Source organism: Xyrauchen texanus, chromosome 19 (genome assembly GCF_025860055.1).
Source record: "Xyrauchen texanus isolate HMW12.3.18 chromosome 19, RBS_HiC_50CHRs, whole genome shotgun sequence".
Lineage (NCBI taxonomy): Eukaryota > Metazoa > Chordata > Actinopteri > Cypriniformes > Catostomidae > Xyrauchen > Xyrauchen texanus.
This window is the reverse complement of record NC_068294.1, coordinates 35,850,417-35,875,121: the sequence shown is the minus strand read 5'-3', so window position 1 is coordinate 35,875,121 and position 24,705 is coordinate 35,850,417. Positions and strand designations below refer to the sequence as shown.

The following is a 24,705-nucleotide window of genomic DNA, read 5'->3' as shown; positions in this document are numbered from 1 at the left end:
ACATGCAATTCACATGAAACTGACTGGTCACTTGCTGCCTAATATATCCCACCCCTTGACAGGTGTCATTGTAACAAGATAATGAACGTTATTCACTTCACCTGTCAATGGTTTTAACGTTGTGGCTGATGAGTGTAGATATCCTGCATACAGGTACAATTAGTTGACCTACAGGAACAGTACTGTTTGTTAATATTATTAATGAAGGAAGTTGTAAAGTGTCACCAGAATACAATCCTGCAAGAAGAGACAATCTAAGAGGGAGAATTCCATATTTTATTATTAGAAGAAACATAAAATATAACATATATACAACGTATTAACAGTCCCTTATGTGGTAAATGAGATATGACGTGCACTCCTTCACATGATAGGACTGCATTGATCTCTGACATTATTTTTAGCGTTTCTAATGCATGAATGCATGATCTTTCATCTTAAAAATAAGGTTTGTATTATCGTCGTTGTTATTATTATTACTTTACTTTGACAGACTTCTAATGGGCTACTACTGTAGTTGACAACTACAGTCTACTAATGCCTTGTTAAAAACACCATCTGTCAAATCATTTAAAAACTCAACTAGGCTACTGTAAAAGGTTGCTATTGTTGTGAGATAAAGATGAAGACTTTTGAAACAGTGGTTTTGGCAACTGAAAGTTGTCTCTTCCACAGATCTACATTGTTGAAGTACAGTGCGACTATGTAAAGAAGATACAATGAGATTACTGTAAACACAGCACCCATAATCAAAGTCTCTATTAACAAAATATGAGGCATTTTTTTCCAGTGAGGAGAGAGGCCAATGCAGCTCACTGGATGTCCATTTGGGTGGCTTGCCCGCATTCTGCAGCAGTGACTCAGCATTGGCATGAAGCTAAACTCGGCTCTCTGTTTGGACAGCGTCGAAGTGTCTATGCCAGTGGCGTGACCGGCATCACTGATATGTGAGGCAGTTGTGTGGAGTGCACTCTTCCTGTTCCTCTAGCTCAGGGCACTGCGTGCCACTGTTGGCGGGTTTCAGATGGATATAACGGGTGCGATGGCGCAGTCCCCCGCGAGAACACGGCCCATGACACAACCCCCAAGACGACCACATTGACACCTCACAGTCCAGCGGTGTTTCTGCAAGACATGCAGGAATAATGAGGATGCTAGCTATAAAAGTTGTCTGGAAACAATCTTAAAGATATTGTGTTTGTTAATGTGCATGTTTATGCATGGTTAATTTAACAAAGAATGCCACTGGCGTACTCAAGATTTAGGACCAACAGGGTCAGATCTCCCAGTTAATGAAAGAAATGTGTATTTTACAGTAGGCGTATGAAAACAATTGTGAGACACGTCAAAATTTCCACTTGATTCTAGCAATATGTCATGGACATTTTAATACTTAATCCCTTAAAAAAAAATTGAATTTGAAAGCCAACATGTTAGTTAGTGGAAAAAACACACATGCTTAAAATTTTTGTGCAGGCCAATAAAAGTGTGTTTACCATATGGTGTGCATTAGGATTCTCATCAAGTTTGAATTGTTGTTTTAATTTAGAACTGATAAAAAACAACATGGTGCAAAACGTTAAATCGTGCCACATGACTGTGGTAAACCAAAACTGCTAGAAAAAGCAGAGAGTGTCACACTAGTTTTTTGTTTTTCCAGCCAAAAAAAAACACCTTTTCTATTCCAAATTAGATTTGTGCAACAGTAAAAACGAAGTTCAATTTCTTTTAAAAGATGACAACCTGGTCTCATTCAATCACGTTACTATACCTACATTTTTGCAAAATGATTTTTACGTGGCTCACAGCAGTGTCCTGGTGAAATGAACACTAGAGACTCTACAACAACAATTACTTTTATTGACTTGCACAAAAATGAATAGTAAAAGGGCAGATTATCAGTTCATAAACACTAACTTATCACCCTGTTCCTCAAATGGCGCTTTCTGATGACATCAAAACACTTTTACTGTAGTGCATGACTTCTAAGGCAATACATTTTAATATTTGCTTTACATAACCAAATAACAAGCTCGTTCTAATCAAATTGCGCAGAAGCTAAACTGATAGAGTAGGGCACTTGCGATGTACTGCATTTTTCATCTCACATTTGTTCACATTTTCTCACATTATGATACTACCAGTTAGGTTTAGGCTGAAGGTTTAGGGTTGGAAGGCTGGTTTGGTTGATATTTCCTGTGTTGGGGAGTAACGGAATACATGTATTGGGATTACGTATTTATAATACAAAATAAAAGTAACTGTATTCCACTACAGATTAAATAATTGGTAATTAGAATACAGCTACATTCAAAAAGTATTTTGATAACTGAAGAGATTACTTTGCATTTTATTGTCATTTGTTTCATTTAATATTTAGTCCTTTCAGATGGAAAACATTTCTACATATAAATGATGCAATCCAAAGTGCATTTGAACAGTGGTGAAACACTTTTTTATGATGTGTTACATTCATACGAGCAGACAGAGAAGTAAGTTTGGAGCAGAAGAAATAGAAAAAACCTTGTGTAAATTGTCAGCTTTACGTTAAGCTAAAATGCTATTTCTAGCCATTTTACATGAACATGTTACCAGGCACGATCATATTTTTTATCAGGAAAATTCACATTGTATCATCATTTCTTTTTGATATTAGGGCAAAAATCATATTCTTGATAATAATTTTTGGTTTGTTTTCCTGTACAAAATATCTAACAATCCTTAAAACAAGATAAATTTGATTTACCTTAAGAAACAACATGGCATAAGATATTTTGGTTTTTCAGAGAATGTATTTTTAATGTGTGTATTTTGTCAAATTGTACTGGCAGAGTTTTTATAGTTAAAACAAGTGAAAATATCTACCAGTGCTGAAGAAGTAATGCAAAGTATTTAGAATATGTTACTGACCTGTTGTAATTTAATGGAATGTGTTACAAATTACATTTTACAGCATGTATTCTGTAATCTGTAGCGGAATACATTTCAAAAGTAACACTCCCAACTCTGATAACAGGTAATTCTACTGCAAAAAACATATTGTAAGTTTGAGAACTCAAAACTTCCTCCTCAATAGAAAAAGACCATTCCTTTAAACCAAGATGCAAAAATTGCTTTTTTGGGATTTTATGAAGACACAAGGACCAATACTTCAGCAAAAGACAGCCTCTACAGCAGGGGTCGGCAACCTATGGCACATGTGCACTGCACTGGCACGTGGAGGGGTAATTACTGGCATGCCAGCAACGGCGAGAGGAGTGGACTATTTTATAAAAATAAATTCCGCACCTGCATTCCAATCTACATCTTGATGTAATCATTCCTAATGTTCATGCAGCAAGTTTCATGAGCTGAATGGGAGACTAAACAAAAAGATAAAATGTGACAAGCAGTATACCCAACAGACTCGTGCAAGCCATTCGCGCATCACGAGCAGTGCTACACTTTCGGTTAATCATGCCCGCTTTGCTACGGTCAGGCTGAGCTGTGATGCATTTGTCTTTTTGCATTCAGAACTACATATAATAAGGAAAACACCATTATTATTCCTTGAGATTACCAACCCAGCATACAGGTACACCCTCCTTAAACCATGGTCACATTGTGGGGTTAAAAAGAGTCTATTCAAAATATAAATTAAACCTGGAAATAAAGTTTTAGGATTTAGCAAGTCCAATTCACAGAAAAGGGCTAAATAGTTGATCAGCTCAGGATGCGCGAATGGCTTGCACACACAGGGCGAGTCTCGTCACACTTTAATAGTGTTAAGTTAATTCAGCACGTAGCGTGATCATGAGGAAGGATTACATCAAGATGTAGACTGGAATGCAGGTGCGAAAAACTTCATATAAACAAAATAGCCTGCTCCTCGCTGTTGCTTTTTTGCTATTGATCATTGAGTACAATGACATAATATAAGAAATATTTAAGATTCCACAAAATCAGCACAGCCATTGACCAGGAAAATAAAAAATTGCTCTCCATGTCAAAAAAGTTGCCGACCCCTGCTCTACAGCAAGACATCAACACCCACTACTAACACTCAGTCAGACAGGTGAAGAGGATAGAGATGGGCCTCATCTGTCGTGGGAAATTAATTTGCACCAAAGGGGACTTACTTACCTAGAACACCTGCCTAAATGTTTTTCTACATAAACATGCACTAGGCAAACTGCTTTAACTATTATCATGCAATTAAAAACAGCACACATGGGAGTAAAAATGCGTTTATAAACGCATCCAGGATGCATTTTTGCTCCCATGTGTGCTGTTTTTAATTGCTGGTCTATGTTGATGCACTAGATGGACATCTTTGTTCCTTTTGATGAGTTTCTGGATATGTGCATCATGTTTTAAGAGTGGTACAAACGCACTTTTTTTAAACATGTCTGTTCTGGTCTTTTCCACTTCTGCTTTCAGCTCATATTAGCGTGGATTTCTTGCGAACCAGTCACAATATGATTCAAGCTTTGCAAAGGAACTCTTATTGAAGGATGGACCTGAGTGGAAAACCATACCAACAGTTTCATTCATGAATATTTCAAATGTTATAAATCTTTATTAGTTATGTTACTGTTGTGCTTGAGTGAACAATTTAATATATTTGGATGCAATTTGTTGGATTGGACAATTGCGTTAGGTGTAAAACCGGAAATATTGTTTTATAATGTGGAGCTTGTTCATTCTCTTCCGATTGAATTTCAAATATGGCTGTATTCGAGGGGCTGTTATCCATTTGGCTGAAGCCAAAACAAAACGTTTCAGACAGAGGGCCAGAGACAAGGTGGAAAATTATCATAAATTACTAAATGATTACTGTTTTGGTGCAAAAAAAAACTTTAACATAATCAGTGAACCTCAGGGAAGGTAATAAAATAATAAAAACAAGAATGTCATGACCCCTTTAAAACTCGATAGAGTATTAACCTTAAAAATCTCCTCTGTTTTGGAGAACATTTAACCCTTAATGCCCTTTTATTCCCCTACATGTGTATGCAAATGTACCTGAGAATCTCTGAGGTTTGGTTACATCGGGCAGAATGTGATTAGACACACGGTTCTGTTGACGGACAGGTGAGCGTGCCTGTCGCTTCAGCCAAATGGTGGCCAGAGGCGGGAGTTCTGTTAGCCGAGGGTAATAAAAGGAATTTGCTGGGTGGTTTGGCTTCTGAGAGGTGATCTGTATAGAATAAAACAACAGAAAAATGGTAACGCAGGCACTGGTGTGAGTAATAGATGTGCTAGTATAGTCATTTGCAATTGCATTCCAAATCTAAAATTTCTCAAATCTTTTTTGAGAGCATACAAAATTAAAAAACTAAAATATATATATTTTTTGTTTTTTTAACCAATTCCTGAATCAAACAAGAATCAGGGTTTACTTTGTCATGGAAACATGGACATACCACACCACAAGGTATTCCCATGTTTGACGTTTGACTATCTATTTTTAATTTATCTATTAAAATGATAGTTTTGAAAAGAAATTCATATGAATGCACAGATTATATTTGTCTACAAAACTACTTTAAAACATTTAAGGATGAACCTTTAAATCAAAAGGTTTTTAAGATCATCGCAAACAAATTCAGTCAAGTGTATCCAAACATTTGACTGGTAGTGTAGATGCAGTTGAATGGGAAACGCATCTCACCATGGTGATATTCTCTGGTGGTATCGACGGAAAGTTCGGTGAGGAGAAAGTGAAGCCACTATCCGTGCCGGCATCAAATGGGTGCAGGTCAATGGTCACTTCCTGTTTCCACTGGCCGCCCTCACACAGGTTCAGGCTGTCTACTCCCACAAACCAATCAGGACTGGGGATTACTTTCACTATCAGGGACAGCTGTGTGAAAAAGGACAACATGATCTGTCACTTACATGTTTAAAAGTTAAACATAGACATTTATAAGCTGATTCACCTTTGGCAACGTATGCCCTTTACTTCAACATGCTAACTTAATTGGTTTCATAAGTCACAAATGAAACCTTTCTTTGTAGCCATTTCCAATACTTTCCACTCTTTCCTGTGTATGTTAGGTTACGCCATCTGGCTTTTATTTATTTAATTTTTTTTTTGCTTTAAATAGTGATGAATGTTTCCTTTTTGGCTATGACCTCATGCAGGAAGAGCCCTTTGGTCAGAGCAGAATGAGGGAATAGCCACACACAGTCACACACAGAGAGAAATGAGGCATAGAGTGACATTGGCTATTTCAAGATGAGGACAAGTGGCCTGACTGATATCATTTGTCAGACATACAGTAATACCAAGGCAATTCTGCCTGGTTTAGTTCTTTTAAAGGGCATCACTTAAAATGTCATAGAAAAGAAAACTCACAAACTAGATTTTCACATTTCATGAAAAAAAAATAAAATGTGAGTGGTGCTTGCCAGTGCAAAACTCACCACCATAATACTAAGCTATGATGGTTGGTGGTTGCCATTGCTATAAGGTTGCTAAAGTGTTCTGTGTTAACTCAAACTTGTATCCTGAGAAATTGTTGTTGTAGAGTATATTACGGAAGCCCTGAACTGCAAAGTAAAACAAATTTGCTAGATGAATTTTTTTTTCAGTGTCTTGGTGCCTCTCCGAGCCTACGTCCTAAAAAAAATCTGTTTTTTCTCTCTCTCTCTCTGAATTTTTTTTCTTTCTTACTTATTTTTTTCTCTCTAAAAATGTTTTGTTTCGCTCCGGAATTTTTTTCTCCTCAAAAGTCACCACAAAAAAGATTTGTTCTTGCTAGCTAACCAACCTCATGGTGCCAACTTCTTCCACCAGGTGCCACTACCAGTAAGTATTAAATGTTATGCTTAAAGGTGACAGAATGTCTGTGGTAATTTATCTGTTGATTTATTGATTTATAACTATAGTATTATACAATAACAAGAATGTTTTGCAAATCTTAATCAAGAAAAAAACATGTTAGACAGTCAATGCTGATTAGAGGTCTGCACGGGCCTTAAAATCGAACCCGACCCGTACCCGAGACTGTGTGGCCTGACCCTATCCTACCCAGCCCAAACCATACCATCAGATTTTAAGCCCGAACCTGAAATCAATCACAATCTAATATCTTCTCCTAGCAAGTACTGTTGCAATAGGCTATATTTTATGTAAGCATATAGGGAACATTAATAACAGTACTGAAACAGTAAATATACACAATTTTAACAAGTCACAGCAGCCCCTTAGTACACTAGAGCAGAAGGGGGAAAAGCATCGAATTACCGTTTATTTGCTGAAACTTCACTTGGTGCAGAACAATCTAGAATAAAATGAAACAATGCAACAGTCCCCTCTATGCAGCCTGAACCTATTCTGATTGTTGAATCTTTGTGACAACTGTGCTAAAAACAATCTAGAAGCAGCACATAGAATGAAACATCGCAGGTGTCTCAACGTGCGTTTTTGAAAATTTTAAGTTCTTTTTATCATGACATGGTGTTTAAAATATGGCAATCCTACGCAAGATGCTGAAGGAAAAGCAAGAAGTATTGCAAATGTCAAAGACATTTGTCCAGCACGTGTTAAAACAATGGGAAAACAGCTCAAAAACACATTTTGTGTGAACGGCCCCTAACTCATTCGTTTCCGCGTGTCTGTGAGTGAGAGCGCATGCGCGAAACAAGTTCGGTAAGCCTGTTTTTTTTTTATTAATTACAAATCCAAACACAACCCGAACCCAAAGTCCTACTTGAAAAACTGACCCCAACCCAGACCAAAACCCGTCAGGTTCTCGGGTCCCGTCAGCCCAGGTCGGGTTGCAGACTTCTACTTCTAATACACAAAATCTTACAAATAAAGGAATAGTTCACCCAAAAATGTAAATTCTCTAATTATTCACTTACCCTGATGCCATCCCAGATGTGTATGACTGTTGTTCTTTAGCAGAACACAAATGAAGATTTTTAGAAGAAGACAGAGCTCTGTCAGGTCCTTATAATAGAAGTACATGGGTGCCAGCACTTTGACAGCCCATAGTCAGTGTGACGAGGAGGAGGGTGCGATCAGGCCGTGACTATGGCCCCCAATTTGGCTAATCAGCCGAGGAGAGGAATAAGTGCAGAGGAATGCGGCAGTTCAGGAGAGAGAGAGCCACATGCAAATCAATAAGTTTGTGTAAAAATAAATTGATTATTAAACCATTATTAACTTTTAAAAAGTGCTTACTGCCAGCAGCCGATGCAAAAGTGTTGCCGAGTTCATGCAAGAATTCGGAAGCGGCGCTTATTTACATATGCATCAGATCACTTGATGGAAGCACCGATTTAAAGATAAAAACTTTTAAATTATCAACTTGTTTCTTGCATAAACCTATTGATTTGATTCAGAAGACATTCGTTGATCAACTGAAGTCATATGGTTTACTTTTATGCTACCTAAATATAACTTTTGGACCATCAAAATGCTGACAGAGCGCTATCTTCTAAAAAATCTTAATTTGTGTTCTGCTGAAGAAAGACAGTCATACACATCTGGGATGGCATCAGGGTGAAATTTTCATTGTTGGGTCAAGTCAAGTCAATTTTATTTGTATAGTACCTTTCACAACACACATCGGCTTTACAGAAGAAGGTGAAATATTCCTTTAAACTAACCTCAGGTAATATATGATTCATACTGCATTCATTGTCATATCAATCAAGATTTCAACACAGTTGAAATAAAAAAACAAAAAAAAACAGAGACACATTGCAATGGTCAAAGATGTCCATCTAGTGCATGTTTTCATAGGCCAACAAATTAAAAAGCATAAAATCAAAAGCAGCATAGATATTCCCAGTGGTAAAGGTCATCAAACTATCAGAAATAACTCCTGTTGTCACACTTGATGACTAAAGCCATATGAAATATATGTAACCTGAGATGTATTCATTTAATTGTGGGATTTCATGTATTAGAAGACAAAAAAAAATAAAAATTTTCCCCAGAAATTGTAGGACATAGGCACAGGAAGGCAAAAACAAAATAAATTAAATAAATTCAAATCGTTTATTTTTTTTTTCTTCACCTTGCGGTTCAGGGATTCCGTATATATTATGTTGTCCATTTTGTCCGTGAATAGGTCATTCTGAATGTAATCATTAGAAGCATAACACAAAACAAATCTGTAGTCTGTAGTAATGCATACGGTACTTGTAATAAAAAATATCCAATCAACCCCAGACACTTCAGCAGGCTGGATTTACTCTTGTCTCTCCCTCACATCTCTCCTATGGCTCTTCTCATTCTGTGGCTTTTCCAGGAATACCTCCTGCTATTTCAATTTCTCTGGCACTGGAGGCGAGCAGTGCCTCATCTCTCTGCTGTCTGTTAGGGCTCTGCGCTAATAGAGCTGATGCCCTCTTAAGGGCATAAAGTCACACTAAGACATAACTGACACCTGTCCAAGCCAAACCAATCCTCTCATTTGCCAAAACAGTGTCAGGAAAAATAATACACAACTCATCTATTCATTTGTCTGTCTGCATGTGTTTTTGGAATGTGTTGTGGTTTCTTGCATGGCTCTCGGTTTGTAGAAAGCCACAGCACTCCTGCTGTCTGGATCCTATTAAATGCGAGAGACTTCATGAGTAATTTTGAGGGGCATGTTTGCTGTTTGTGATTTACTTATTTTTCCTGTTGAATTTAGGGTGTTGCTCATCAGGTGTATAGGTGAGAATCTGAAATTTGACTCCATTCTGAGTTCTTAAACAATCAGAGGCTTCTGAGGCAAAAGATTCAAACTAGGCTGTGGCCCAACAGTGGCCCAACATTTCGATTCTTGAAGTAAGACACTGTGTCTGCAGGCCAAAGCAAAAACCTGCAACTCACATTATGTCACTTCTGCCCTCAAGGTCACAGTCAGTCTCTAAAATACTTGCGATTTATTGTTTGAAAAAAGTATTTAGTCAGAATTGTGGCAGAATGCTCCGGCCCGCCATCTCATCAACGTTGCCCCGCCTCTTAGGGCCGCCCTTCAGCCAGGCTCATGACAGGGGTTGGGCAGGAGAGCAAGAAGAGGTGCATAATTAATAAGCCTTGTTCTGACAGCGGTGGATGAAGCACACCTAATGTGAATAATGTTTCATCACCGCTGTCTTTAAAACACAGATCGCGCCTCTTCTCTGGGAGCCGGCTTCAAATCTCCATGTGTGCACACACTGGCATCCTCGCACACCCATGACCAGAGTTGGGAGGGGTTCGGCCGGACCTGCTCCTCTGAACCCCGGACGGATTAAATGAGTCACCAGGGGGAGAACAAGGGGGATTGTGAAAGATGTTACTAAAGATTTTTACAAATAAAGGATATTTTGAACCCCAAAATAAATATTTATATATGTAGGTATTTCAATTTTTAACCATTATTTTATATATAAATAAAAATAAATCCAATGAAACTTAAATTACTAATCCCACCCCCTAATCTCATTTGCGTATGAAGTTGTGATGTGATTCATCTGCATTTTGGCGGTTCATCGCCTGTCAAGAGAACTGCAGTCTATGCTAAATGGCTTGTATATTTGTCCATTTAGCACAAAGTCCCATGTACCTTGGACAGCTACGTAGTACATACTTCACTAGGCCATAGAGAAAAGAACAGAGGTGAAGCACACGCTGAAACATCACAATGCTCTGCACGGAGTATGCAACAAAATCTCTATCTTCCTGTGTTGGATGCTGTGATCTTTGACAGGCGATTAACAGGAGAGGCAATTGACCTCGCTAAAGCATGTGCTGCAGTGTTTAAATGTGAAAAAGAATGATTCGAACATCTTCTACAGAAGTACGCTGAACCACTGTGCATTCACCCACTTCTGGTGAGAGCGGAGATGGACCTTGTTAAGGCCTCTGCCACTCTGACCCACTGTTTCATTGATACATCTTCAAAACAGTGTGAAAAAAGACACGTATCCAAATCTTAACAAACTTCTTCAGCTGGCACTGACCCTCCCAGTCAGGTCAGCCACAACAGAGCAGAGTTTTTTGGCAATGTGGAGAATTCGTAACTGGCTACACACAACAATGAGTGAACAAAGGTTTTCTGCTCTTGGAATTCTTCACATGGAAGCAGATATTACAGCGACTCGATATCTTTGCAGGTCGAAAGAAAAGGCTTTATATTTTCACTAGGTAAGGCACTGCATTTTCATCCCCAAAAACAAAATGTTGTTAAAAATTTTGCTTTATGTCTATGTGTGTTTGCATGGTTTGGTGCAGATTTAGTGGTACAATGTTCTTTTGTTATGTAACTTTATTGGTACAACTATATATATGAGCATTTTTCATCTGGTTATAATTATTATATTTATCATCTGACTTTGTGGTTGCCAGTAGAGCTGATTTAACTTGTATGCATGCTATAGAGGTGCACAGTGCACTACGCCCCCTTGTAGTGTTTTCTCTTTCAGCATGTGGTATTATTGTAAGTAACACATTTGATTAAATAAACACAGTATGTTCATTACTGCCATACGTTTCCAGTACAGTTGTGGGTTAGGCATTTTACATAGTGACTAGCTCAGTCTACCTCCCCTAGCTCAAATGTCCAGCTACACTTAGGGTCTAGTGTATAGTACATCCATCAATAATAAGCTCCCTTACGCCCCTATAACGTATCCTAAACCAACATGATCACACAGAATCTCGACATGTTGCTACCTAATTATACAGTATCCTGACATCCACCCCATTCTGCAGAGATACTGATAAGCACCATCCCCATCAGACATCTTTGCATCAATTCAAATGTGTTTTCCTGTGGCACTACTGATAGCACGTTGCTTGAGCAGCCTCAAATACATGTGTTCTGGTCCTGTGGAAATCAGGAAGTAAATGCATTCACATAATCAATGATGAGTGCAATTCGAAGATTACATTTTTACATTTAATGGTAAATCAAAAATGCATTCCTGTTGACTTTATAACATAATTTCCAATTAAAAACAATGAACTTTTGGTGCAATTTTGTGGGCATTTCCCCATGTTCCCATACGTTAAACAACACTTCCAGCTTTGTCCACTGGGGGTAGTGGTTTGAATTTCCATAAAGAGACAGAAATTTTGACGTACTTTTGCCAAATTCTCAGTGAGATCTTATTGCTCACACACTCTAGGGATGTGCCAGGATGGTCGACTTATCAACTAGTCATCTAACAACTGACTAGTGAATTAGTGGTTGACTACTAACATTAATAATTTAAATAGTGGTGGTTTTAAGGGGAGATACAATTCTCAAATGAGATGCAACTTTTTAAAAGTGTTTTTGTGCTTATAGCTTGATGTGCTTAACAGTGAATAACAGTCAGTTTCGTCTCTTTAATGATTTAAGTTTCATCTTTTTATTCACTGTGGTTACAGCAATACAGCACATCAACCATATATTTCAAGAAGAACATTGTCAGACATGAAATCCTCTGCTGTAAGTAATATTCCTGTATTTATGAGGTGCTGTGGAGAGATTAATGATTTAGAGATTTCTTATTTATTACTTTTCCTACTTTGAAAATTAATTGCAATATGATGTAATAGCTATTTAGCCTATTTATTTGTTGAATATCCATTAGTCACCATGTTGAAGTGCTGCACTTGGCATCCGTATATCCCTCTTAAAGGCGTCTGATCGGGGTCACGTGAACATCTTAATATATAATATTATCCTTATCACCGACTAGTTGACTAGTCGTTTATGAAAATTGGTTGTTTTGCAAATCCCTAACACATATACACAGTCCAATTCATTCAAAGGCCACATTCATACTTTTACTCATACCTCACTGCCCTGCAACTCTAAAAACAGCAACGGCGGTGCAGACATCCCGCCTTGTTGTGGTTATATGCCAGCAGGAGTGAATGCCAGGCACATATAAGGGTAATTGCTGCTTTTTAATAAGTCTCCTTTGCATTCTCAACTTTGGCAATAAAGATATGTAGGTCATCAGCAGCACCAGTGCTGCCTGTAGACTCTATAACAAACTGACTCATGGGTAACAGTGAAATAATTATTCCAGAGCTGGAGAAGGAAGAGTTCCAGCCTTCCCATATCTGCAGAGATCTGGTGGGTGCAGAAAACAGCACAGAAAACGGAAGGGAGGAATGAGGGTTGTGGTCTGGAGGTCCTGGAACTCTGGATGTGGTTTTGGAGACCTGCTCTGGTTCTGTCTGTCTTTGTACAATATATATAATATATATATATATATTGCATTTTTAAAGATGTCTTCTAGGAAATTGACTCATTGAGTTTCATTCAGGTTGTTCCATGTCCCATTAGTTTGAGCAACCAGTGCCCAAATTAGTGTTGTGGAAGCTACTTTGAAACTGTAGTTTGGCAGGCTACAAGCAACTCATAATTAAAAGTAGTCTAACTACAATCAAGCTACACTTTTGGAAAGGTACTTTACAAGTTACAAACAAAAAGTAGATTGAAGCTATTTAATGGGGAAATTGCTTCATGAATATACAGTATACACTCACTGAGCACTTTATTAGGAACACTATGGACACTATAAGTACCCGAAGCTGTTGTAGCCCATCCGCCTCAAGGTTTGTGCATTCTGAGATGCTTTTCTGCTCACTACAATTTTACATAGTGGTTATCTGAGTTACCGTAGTCTTTCTGTCAGCTCGAATCAGTTTGGCCATTCTCCGTTAACCTCTCTCATCAACAAGGCATTTCTGTCCACAGAACTGCTGCTCACTGGATGTTTTTGGTTTTGGCACCATTCTGAGTAAACACTAGAGACTGTTGTTCGTTAAAATCCCAGGAGATCAGCAGTTACAGAAATACTCAAACCAGCCCGTCTGGCACCAACAAACATGCCACGGTTGAAATTACTGAGATCAAATATTTTCCCCATTCTGATGGTTGATGTGAACGTTAACTGAAGCTCCTGACCCATATCTGCATGATTTTATGAATTGCAATGCTGCCACATGATTGGCTTATTAGATAAGCCCATGACTAAGTAGGTGTTCCTAATGAAGTGCTAAGTGAGTGTATAACTACTGGATAACAATCTATTTTTGCAATATTTAGCATTAGCCTATGATACTTATAAGGTAAAAAAAACATTAGTTAGGGTGTGTGGCAGGGTGGAGGTCGGGGCCGTGTCGTGATCATACACACCCGGTCCCGTATTAGGCTAATCAAGCCTCCGAGGTTTAAAGGTCGACTGCAGAGTATCGTGCGGGAGAGAGAGATCGTTTATGTGTGACCGTCATGTGTGTGTTTATGTGGTCTTTTGAGTTATCATTAAAACTATTATTTATATTGAAAAGCCGGTTCTCGCCTTCTCCTTTCCATTGAATACCTTTACAGGGTGACAACATTAAACTTGCACAGATACTTTATACTATATACAACAAATAAACTAGAAAATACCCTAACTTATATAATTGGTCCAAAATACAGCAATAAACCATAATAAAGTCATTCTTGCGTTGTTTTTGCTCTAAACAGCGCACGTTCTCATGTGAACACACAAACCACTGTGCACAAGCTTCTCTCATCAAGACTTTCACTGCAAAATGTTGATTGTATCACATTAACTACTTTTATGATTCTTTTGGGTCCTTTTTATGCTTTAATGTGAAGCACTATCCATTGTGTTGAAAATACAGTCAGCAATATTCAACAAAACATCTCCTTTTGCGTTCCGAATAAGTTTTAAAATCATACAGGCTTGGAACCACATGAAGGTGAATAAAAAACAACTATTCCTATAAAATATTTTGCTACAAAAATATTTAAAATGTTGTGCAGCGACTGAAGTGAATCAGTGAGTCTGAACAAACTAATCCACTGAAATAATTAAGACTGTCTATGAGAAAGAAGTCATTCTAGGAGAGCTTGTGACTGGAAATGCTACACTATTTTGAAAACAAAATAAAACTATTGTCACGATAAAAGAAATATTTATGGGAAAGGTCATATTTGCTTATATACCAAATTTGTATTGGTTAATTCAATCCAGTTGCCTTTACTTACAGTCAAGTGTTGTTACTTGTTTCATGTAATTAGTTTTGACTTGCAACATCTTTAACAGCTTTGGCCTTGATTACATTTACTTAAGGCATTGAAGAAAGTCCAATGAACTGAAATTGTTGATTTTGCTTTATTTTATTTTTTTCTCGATTCAGAAATAATCTGAGAAAACATGTTCCAAAATGTAGTTAATTAAGAATATGTATTGTAATTATTATTATTATTACTTATAAATAATTTGTTCTATCTATGAAACAAATAATTACTTGCAGATCATGCTTTTTGTGACTGTTATTCAGATATGTATTAGTGACCATGCCCATCTTACCAGTGGACTCCTGGGCGTCAAAAGCAGTTCTGTGGAGCTGTGGCCGATGCCAGAGAGGATCCCAGCTGTGCGGTACATGGACCCCACCACCCTTCTCTTCCTTGCCTCCTTTGCTTCCTTTACCAGCTCCACTGTCAAACCCACTTCAGCAAAGCTCTGCATTCCAGCACTCGCCAGCGTCCCTTCCTGCCAAAGTCGGTACTGCTCATTATGGGTCACAGCTGCACAGAAGAAATTGAGCAAAGAATATTTCCCTGTAAATTGTCTCAAGTTATCAAAAAAGTAGCCAATGCATGAAAGGTAAACTGAGTGGAAACACTTAAATGGGCAGGTTCCGTAGTGGCCTGTTGAACATTACTGCCACTCCATTGACTTTTTATGGCTTTTTATAAAAATCTGTGAAACACACAAATACACACAAGCCTTGTGTGTCAGCGAAACACACATTGAGCTGTTCAAATAAAGCCATGCAGAAATGTGGTTGCCTAGAAAATAAACCTTTAACATCTGAAAAAAAAATCTCTAGGCCTGAAAGAAAAGCCAGACTCTGGGTTGTAAGAAAGCTTTGAGCACACCTAAAGTTCAGGGGTAACAGGGGATGTAAGAAGGCTGTGCAATATATTAAATAAAGGGGCAAAATAAACAATAAATATTGTGGTGCAACACTGTTTTTGGGTGCTTAGCACATAGATTTATCTGATCATTAGCCAAATCTCTCACCTCTGTCCACATCAATCAAGCACATTACGTTCCAATCAGTTTTTCAAAAGTCAGTTCCTTTTCCTTAATAACAATCAGTTCGAGAGCCAACGAAAACCCGAATGAGAGCTTAAACTAAATTGATTTTTACATTTTACAAGACAATGGTTGCTTTCTAGACTGAGCCAAAAGACACAATACACCCCAGTCTGTGATATTGTAGTCTTCATATATGGCTTAAGTGGCTCCATTTTCAATTCAAGTCTATAGGATTTATTTCCCACCGCGTTATCATCTGCCTGGCAAAATTATATGTCTGATTGCTTATTAAAGTAATAGTATACCTCTTCTCAATAAGTAGCACGGTTTGAGGTATCATTCATGTCTCTAACACCAATGGCATGGGTCTAAACACCAAAGATTAATGGTTAGGTGTAGGGATGCATCGGCTGCCGATATTTATCAGCCAATTATTGACCAAATTAAAACCATATGCATATTGGTTATAAGCATGAAAATGACGATATGAAAAACAGATGGTTTATTTATTTCTGATTAACAGTTTTTATTGATTCATACAGTTAACAAAGGAAAGCAAAACATATATTCACAGAATCAACATTTAACCCCACTATTACACCTCCCAACCCCACCCTAACCCTCAACAAACACCCATGTGGTCACATATGAATATACACACACGCAATTCTTTAAAAAAATAAAAAATATATATATATAATAATCACACACATTTAAAACTATACTTCCCTCTCTACTACCCCTCCACGAGAGCACTCCAAGAATGCCAAATAGCTGCCCCATTTCCCATCAAATGAATCCATTTTCCGCAGCCTTCTACATGATATTTCCTCGAAAGTTTCCACCCTCCCCATCTCTGTGCACCACTCTTGAAATGAGGGAACTCCAGCTAACTTCCATCCCCTTAAAACAATTTGTCTTCTGATCATAACACTTATGTGTTTATCCCCTATATTGATGACAGTCTCATCGTCTAAATACAGTGAGAGTCTGGGACAAAATTAAATTTGAGTGCCCAAAACGTCACACATAAAACTCTATTGAAGATCTTAATACACCACCAAAAAACATGGGTTGTGTCTCCATCTTCTGATCCCACCTCCCAATCCCAAACCTAACACCCAGCAAACATCCCAAGACCAAGGCCAAGCCTCTACAATTTAGAGGAGGTCCAATAGAATCAGTGTAGAATGCAAGGGTACATAAGGCGTACCCTTGCATCTCTAGATGCAGACTTGACGTTTTTAGAATCCTAGCCCACACTCCCTCCTCCAATACCAAGTTTAAATCTTTCTCCCATATTGATATTGATTAAACACCTAATGTTATCAGAAGAGCTACAGCCCTGAATAAACCCCACCTGATCTATAAGTAAGTGTGATGTAAGAGAAGTCATAACTTTACTTATTCGTTTAGCCCAAATTTATGACAATATTTTAATGTCTAGCTGGATCAGGGAAATTGGACGGTAACTCTTACACTTGCTTGGATCTTTGTCCTTTTTAAGAATCAGACTGATCCGGGCTTGCATCATGGTTGGCGGAAGCTTTACATTCTTTAATGATTCCGTAAAAACTTCTAGCAAAAGTGGAGCCAGTTCTGTAGCATAAGATCTAAAAAACAAGCAGCAAATATATCTGGCCACAGAGCCTTGCCTGTAGGCAAGGCCTTAAGTACCTCGCCAAGCACCGGTTATATCAGAATCAAGATAATTTTTTGCTCAGTCTTCAGTTTAGGAAGTTTTAATTGTTCCACAAAGTTTCTAATATCCTCATCAGCAGATGAAGACATGGAACTATAGAGATCAAGATAGAATTCTTTAAAAGCATTTTTAATATCAATGGCTGAGGTAAAAATTTCACCACCAGCAGATTTCACTGAGGGAATAGTAGAAAAAGTTTTCCTGCCTTGTCCCTCAACTCAAAGTATGACTGTCTTGCCCTGAATAGCCAAAACTCCACATTCCGTGACAAAATAGTTTTATATCTGTATTTCAATCGGGTCAATTCTCTGAGGCCATCAGACGACATTCAGCTTTTCAGCTCTGCCTCGGCACTTTTAATATTCCTTCCAATTTCACGAGTTCTCGTGCTTTGGATTTTTTGGTAAATGAGGCATACTGAATGATCTGGCCCCTGAGAACCACCTTAATTGCTTCCAAAGCCACGAACACAAAGGATACTGAGGATTAGTTGGTCTCCATATAAACATTGACTTCAGCCTTTAACAAAAGGGATACATTAATGTGACAACTATATGATTTCCTTTTCTCTTTATATGGCAACACCTCGAGACTAAAATGTTTCAAATTGAGCAATCAACAACAGATGAAATGAAAATCTATTCTAGAGTAAATCTTATGGACTGATGAAAAAAAGACCAGATGGGTTCAAAAGTCTCTAAATATCTGTAAGACCAAGATTTTTACAAAATAATCATCCACAAAACTGTCCCAAAAGAGTGTTACTCCACAAAACAAACTCCAGCCGCTAGGCAGAACCAGCACAAAAAGAAACAAAAAGAGCGCTCGGTTTCAGTTAAGTGAATGTTCAGTCGGTCCTCTCGGCTGCAATGTGGGTACCATAAAATAACTTACTCAGTTCATTGACTTTATGAAGGACATCGCTTGCTGTGTGCAAGTGAAAGTTTTACAGCCATCCTTAGCATCTATTCTCTGTTTGTCCGAGAATATCAGTGCAAAAGCGACCTTCCGTTGATGTAAGAGTTTCTTTCATTCCTTGAATCGATCACGTTTCTCTCTTTTATAATTCGCAAAGTTCAGGAACAAGAAAATGCTGTGGATCTTCAAAAAAAGCCTTCCTTTACTCCTCGCCTCGCATAACACAAGATCGGATGATCTCAGAAATTTGGCCAGAATTGATTGGGGCCTGTCTCCCTCTGCAGGATCCCTGTGAGCTTGCTCGATTTCCAGCTTATGGCCTGCTATATCAAGCAGATTCAGAAAGATCCCGTCCAGGAATTTCACCATATCCTGACCCTCTTTGGCCTCAGGAATTCCGATGGTTGGCCGTTCCGCCAGCTACAGTTCTCCATGTCCTCCAACTTCTCCCAGACATGCTACAAATCCACCTTGGTCGCTAGCGGATTAGCAGATAATTTCCTCTCTGATGACTCCAGATAATCGATCCGTTTCTGGACATCCCCCACTCTTGTAACCACCTCAGATAATTGAGTCTCCATGGCAGTGATCGATCAATGTATTACAGCAAGATCCTCCAAGTCAGCAACGGCTTTCGTCAGCATTGCTGACATGTTCAACATCTCTCGCAGAATTTCCCTAATTTCTCCGACCAAATCGGCTCCCTGGCTAGCGGCCTTCTCGGGGGTGTCAGCTTGAGAACATAAGTATCTTTTAATGTCTCCAGAGCCTGATGATTTTGAATTCTTTCACATATTGTCTTCCTTGAACAGTTATGGAACAGAGTGTATCAGATCTATAGAATAGTGTTAAAACTAGTAAAGTGCGCAAAGCTCACCATTCACACGTCCGAACCTCGCATGGCGTCACGTGTCTCCAAACAGATGGTTTATTTATAATTATTTAGGAACACGCTTTGTAAAAACTTACATGCACAATACAGATATAATAAAAGCCACAGTATGCAGAAGGGTTGACACTCCTAGGAACATGTCATTTAAAATTTGTAAGTCTCTTTTTCACGGTATGTGGAATAAACGCTATTAACGCACATGACAGTTGTGAAAGCGGCCCTTCCCTTTAGGCTACATGATGAGGGAAACCATCCAAAATGCTTTGAAACCAGCAGACTTTGACTTCTGAGATATATGTATGATATCCATTAATGCTGCATGATTGATTGAAGTAAGATTGAAATTGCAATGTGGCCTTGTGCGATTACTAAACCTGACAAAATAAGGTAAGTGGCAAAATACTGGTATCGCTTGTCGACCTATAGGATTTTGTTTAAATCGGTATTACCCAAAAACTTTCACATTGGTGCATCCCTAGTTAGGGGTTTGTTTAAATCCTTAACCCTAAGTGAGAGCAATAATAACTAATTAAGTACAAAATGTGCCTAGAAACCAACTGAAGAGCTTTATAATTCACCCACTAGAGCTTGATTTCATAACAGAAGCTTTGAAAGAGGAAAGAGCTAAAATGATGCTTTCAGCTTCTCTTTAATGTATTACTGCATTCTTCATAGTTACAAACCATTTTGGTCTGGCAGGCCTCGGGGAGCAAAAGTGCAAGAGAATGAGAGAGAAAGAAAAAGATACAAGTGAGAATGACAGGAAGGCAAGCAGCACGTTTGGCACATTTACACGTCTTGTCTCACCACACAACATGTCTGACCGGCTTGGCGCAAATGTGGACCTGAAAAATTGGAGAGACCTGACCTCAATCAGCTAAACCACAAACCAAAACCGTCTCCCACCATTTCTCTCTCACTGTCTCTCATTAGTCTTTCTCCTAATTCTCTATGCATTTATCTGGTGTGTTCATACAGTGGCCCCAGAAGTAATTGGACACTTTAGCCACACTTAAAAAGGTATTCTTTTTTTTTCTTTTTCTTTTTTGCATAGATAACAAAACATCAAACCTAGTGGCATCTGCAGATGCTAAAGAACTAACTTCACTTTTCTTGGCTATTTATGCAATGACGTTTAAGTGAATGGTGTCAATGTCATTTTTAGTGGATTTATGAAGTCAGTTCCCCTTTAGTTGGACTATGGACATGTTTCACTAACATTTGACAACCATACTTTTAATACAACAATTAGTATCTGCTTTAGCTGAATTTAAAACTATTTTAATTAGCATAATAAATAAACAAATTAACTGGCCAAATTGTGTCTAAAATTCTAGACAGAGGTTACTAGAACTGTTATAATAGCAATATCACACTCTCAAACGTCCTGTTGTACTGAATATCAGCATGGTGATTACTTGCAGCCTTGTGTCTACAGCTGAATCACAGAAGTGCTGATTTTCAGTAAAACAGCACTCTTGCTCATGCTATATTACTTAAATGCATTCATTTTTTAAATTATATCTTTTGTTTATCATTTAAAAACCAATTTCTCTTTGTTCTTTTTGTGTTTTGCTTGAAAAGTGTTCCTTGTGCTGTATTCATTTAATATAAATGCCACTTTCTTTGATATTTTGTTTGAAACAACATGATGAAGAGTGAATGATGACCAAATCTTCATTTTTGTGTGAACTATCCCTTTCTTAAATACAGTGGGTCCACAGTATAAGTATGTAATCATTCACAACCTTTTCATATGATTAAAAAATGTGCGGTTTTCAACACAATTGTGATACAAAAGTGATAAATGGATAAAGAAAGGGGGCGGAAAGCCATCCAGGAGGCAGGAGAAACCACACAGTCATCATCTATGTGCTCCAAACCCGCAGCCTGAACTTTCAAGAGCTTTGGGTTGTAAATGTTTTGGCTGAGGTTGTCCACGTCTGCTGCTCATCTTGGCTGGCGTGCGGTGGCATGTCATGACATACCGGTGACACCCAGAAAGCAGATTCTCAGAAAATGCGAGCACACAGGGGTTGCATTTAAATCAATGGACATTGTAGACCGCTGGACTTTGGCTGCATGCATCATGTATTTATGGAAGGAGCATAAAAGACAAGGGCAAACCTACAGGGCAGCTCATGTCATCTGGCAACAGTTATTCTCTTCCACCTCCCTCTCGATTTCTGCTTTCCTCATTAGACTGCCCTGCTCCCATATGGCACAGTGCTGGGTGGTGTCGCATATAATTTGGGGAGTGTTTTGGGTCGTTGGGGCAGATCACAGGGTTAACAGGCCAGCTGTGAGTACTCTATGCCTGACATATGGTAAGGTGAGGAAAGACAAGTTTGAATGTCCTCATCCCTGACAGCATCGTAGAGCACATGGAATGATTGCTGGAGAAGCTGCGGTTAAACTCATGGAACGAGACATTCAGTCCACAGTCAGTTCGCTAACCGACTGATTCCACAAAACTGGAAAACACTGTCTCAATCTAGTTAATGCTAATCTGATTGGCTGGTTTGAACCAGCTTCCACACGTAAGGGTTGTTTAATATGTATTTATCAGTCTGACTTTTCTTTTGTTTACAAGGTACCGGGTTGATACAATGAGCACTTTTGATGATTAAATAATCACTGGATTTTCCATAGTTTGTCTGGTTATGGACATCAAACCTTTTAGACATTTGTAGTTTTGTTTGAGGCTCTTAGTAGCAAGTAAACTAGATATCCACAATCAAAACTGTATATTCTACTTTGTATAAGTATGTCTGTAAAATAGTCTGTACTTATTTTCTGCAATGTAATTATTGTACTTTGTGGTCATTGACAAATAAGGTTATCTGAGGTGATAAAAATAAGAAATCTTTTAAAAATCTGGTTGAAAACAGACATGTCAAGTTTGTAGAAATGCAATCTTTGTCTAGTTTGGTTTCATACAATTTTGAAAAACGTTTGTCATTTTCTAAATAAAAAAAAATTCATTGCTTTGGTGGACAAAGGTTTTTCAAATATTAATCATATTTAGAAACAAAAGTGTTTCACAGATTTTTTTTAATAATAATAAAAGATTATTCTGCACTACTCCAACTACTGCCAACATTTCTCCAGATGGTTACACTACATGACATTTCTTACTATAAGCCCCAGAAAAAAAATATCAAAAATGAATTCCATTTGTTATGTATTTTTTGAAATAACCTACTTGATCCAGGCCAAAGAAAAGGGCATCACGTCATTGGCCCAGATTCTCTGCACATTTTCCTCGCTATTTTTCTGTACAATCATTTATGGAGTATGCTGCACCATTATTTATTTTTCAGGTTTGACTATTACCAAATAAACCTGCCCTAAACAGTAGGCTACCTAGAAAGAAAATATGAACTGCGATTGATCACTTTCCATGTCAGTCAAACAGCTCTTCCTATGTAAATGGATGGTTCTTGGCCAGAATAAGCTGCAGTAAGGACCAGACATTTTGTCACTAAATGCAACCTACATCTAGGTTGTTGATAATTCACCTCATCTGACAATGCTCACAAACTCTCATTCACATTCTCACATTTCAAGGGAGTCATACCCATTAATTTTGACCATTGTGCAGGGGGTCGGAATAAGGGATACTGTTTTGGGAAGGTCTGTGGACTCCAGTGGCCAGTAAACACAAGGATATAGGAGGCGGGTCCTCGAGCTGTGCACTCCGTCCCATTGGTCAGGTTCACCGTGGTGGAACATGAAAGGGTGAACCTGAGGAGCAACACAAGCAGCTGCTGCAGCCAACCAGGAACGAGGATCCCTGATGACATCATCTGTGTCAGAAAAAAGAGCAGGAAAAGTCATTAGCCATGAACAACTTCTCTTTAAGGATTTTTTTTTCTTTTCTACAGTTTGTTTATATTATATATTAAAGAAACGGCCATGTGCAAATACAATTAATTCATCAATCACGTTTCAGAGATTTATTGTACTATAACTCTGATCCACTCATGGAGCAAATATGTTTTGAAAGAGGATATTATATAACAGTGGATCCTGAACCAAGACACCTTAATCCAGAGTTGTCTGAGGAAAGCATCTGAGATTTTCAGCTTGCTGTGGTTCAGAGTGCATTTAAAGACAGACACTGTCAGACTGTAATAAATTGCTGTAAACAAGTGACATCAGTTTATTAAATCCCACTTGAAAAACAGCTTAAAGGAACAGTTCACCCATGTCATCATTTACTCACCCTCGCCTTCGTTTCAATCCCATATGGTTTTCTTTCTTTAGTGGAATATAAAAGGAAAATGTTTGTATGTCCATTCCCCCCCCCCACCCCCACACACACACATCAACAGGACGGGACCTAAACTGGTGGTGTTGGGGTGGCGGTGGGTGAAAGTAACGTGGCATATGAGCAATGACACACAGTTGTGGGATTTATAAGGCATAGGCTAGATCATGATTGGATGAGATGCCAGAATTTAATTAATTAATTAATGACATAATGCTACTGTGCTCTGCGAGGATTATTGCTTAGGCTTCCATTTCTTTAATATTTCAAAAAGTAATGGGAAAAAAATTGGCAAAAAGAGCCAAGAGGCAAAAAGTGGTAGGGTCATGTCCCACCTGTCCCCCCATAAATGACGCCATTGATCCTAAGACTAACAAAATCCCAGGACCAACAGTGGCAGATGCAGGGATGAATTCAAATTAATTATGTGAAATATTTATTGAAGTGCTTTAATGGGTCATCAAGAGTGACTATTTTATCAAAAGAGTAAAGACTATTTGAAATAATCAGTTCGTAACCTAATTAATATTCTTGAATTTCAGCATTTCAGGAGGTCTGCACCACCCCACCCACATCTGCGCTAATGGATCTGAGGCTGTCAAGCTCCAAAATGACTGAAAAGCACCATAAAAGTAGTCCATGTTAAATGCACACTTTATTCAAAATCTTCTGAAGCCATGCAGTAGATTTGTGTTAGAAACAGACTAACATTAAGTCGTTATTTAATGTAAATATTCCCCTCCCTTATAGTTCTCAAATCTCTTTCAGGTTAGCATTCATTCAAACATGGCACAACATGATGCATTGTGCAGGATTTAGCATCAGTAACAAGACATGCGAGACGTTTGATGTCACTAAACCTGCAGCAAAATGTCTTGACTGGAAGCT

General features: G+C 38.3%; 1 protein-coding gene across 1 annotated transcript in view; it reads right to left on the bottom strand.

Annotated features, from left to right (window-relative positions):
• Positions 1-264: 264 nt before the first annotated feature.
• Positions 265-24,705, bottom strand: part of LOC127660101 (spondin-2-like) — a 29,150-nt gene continuing 4,709 nt past the window's right edge. Inside the window, exons 2-6 of the mRNA XM_052150179.1 lie at positions 23,125-23,353; positions 15,295-15,515; positions 5,654-5,845; positions 5,005-5,179; positions 265-1,125 (exon numbers count right to left, since the gene is read on the bottom strand). Of these exons, the coding sequence (XP_052006139.1) occupies positions 938-1,125; positions 5,005-5,179; positions 5,654-5,845; positions 15,295-15,515; positions 23,125-23,353 (1,005 nt within the window). The 3' untranslated portion in view covers positions 265-937. The remainder of the gene's footprint in view (positions 1,126-5,004; positions 5,180-5,653; positions 5,846-15,294; positions 15,516-23,124; positions 23,354-24,705) is intronic.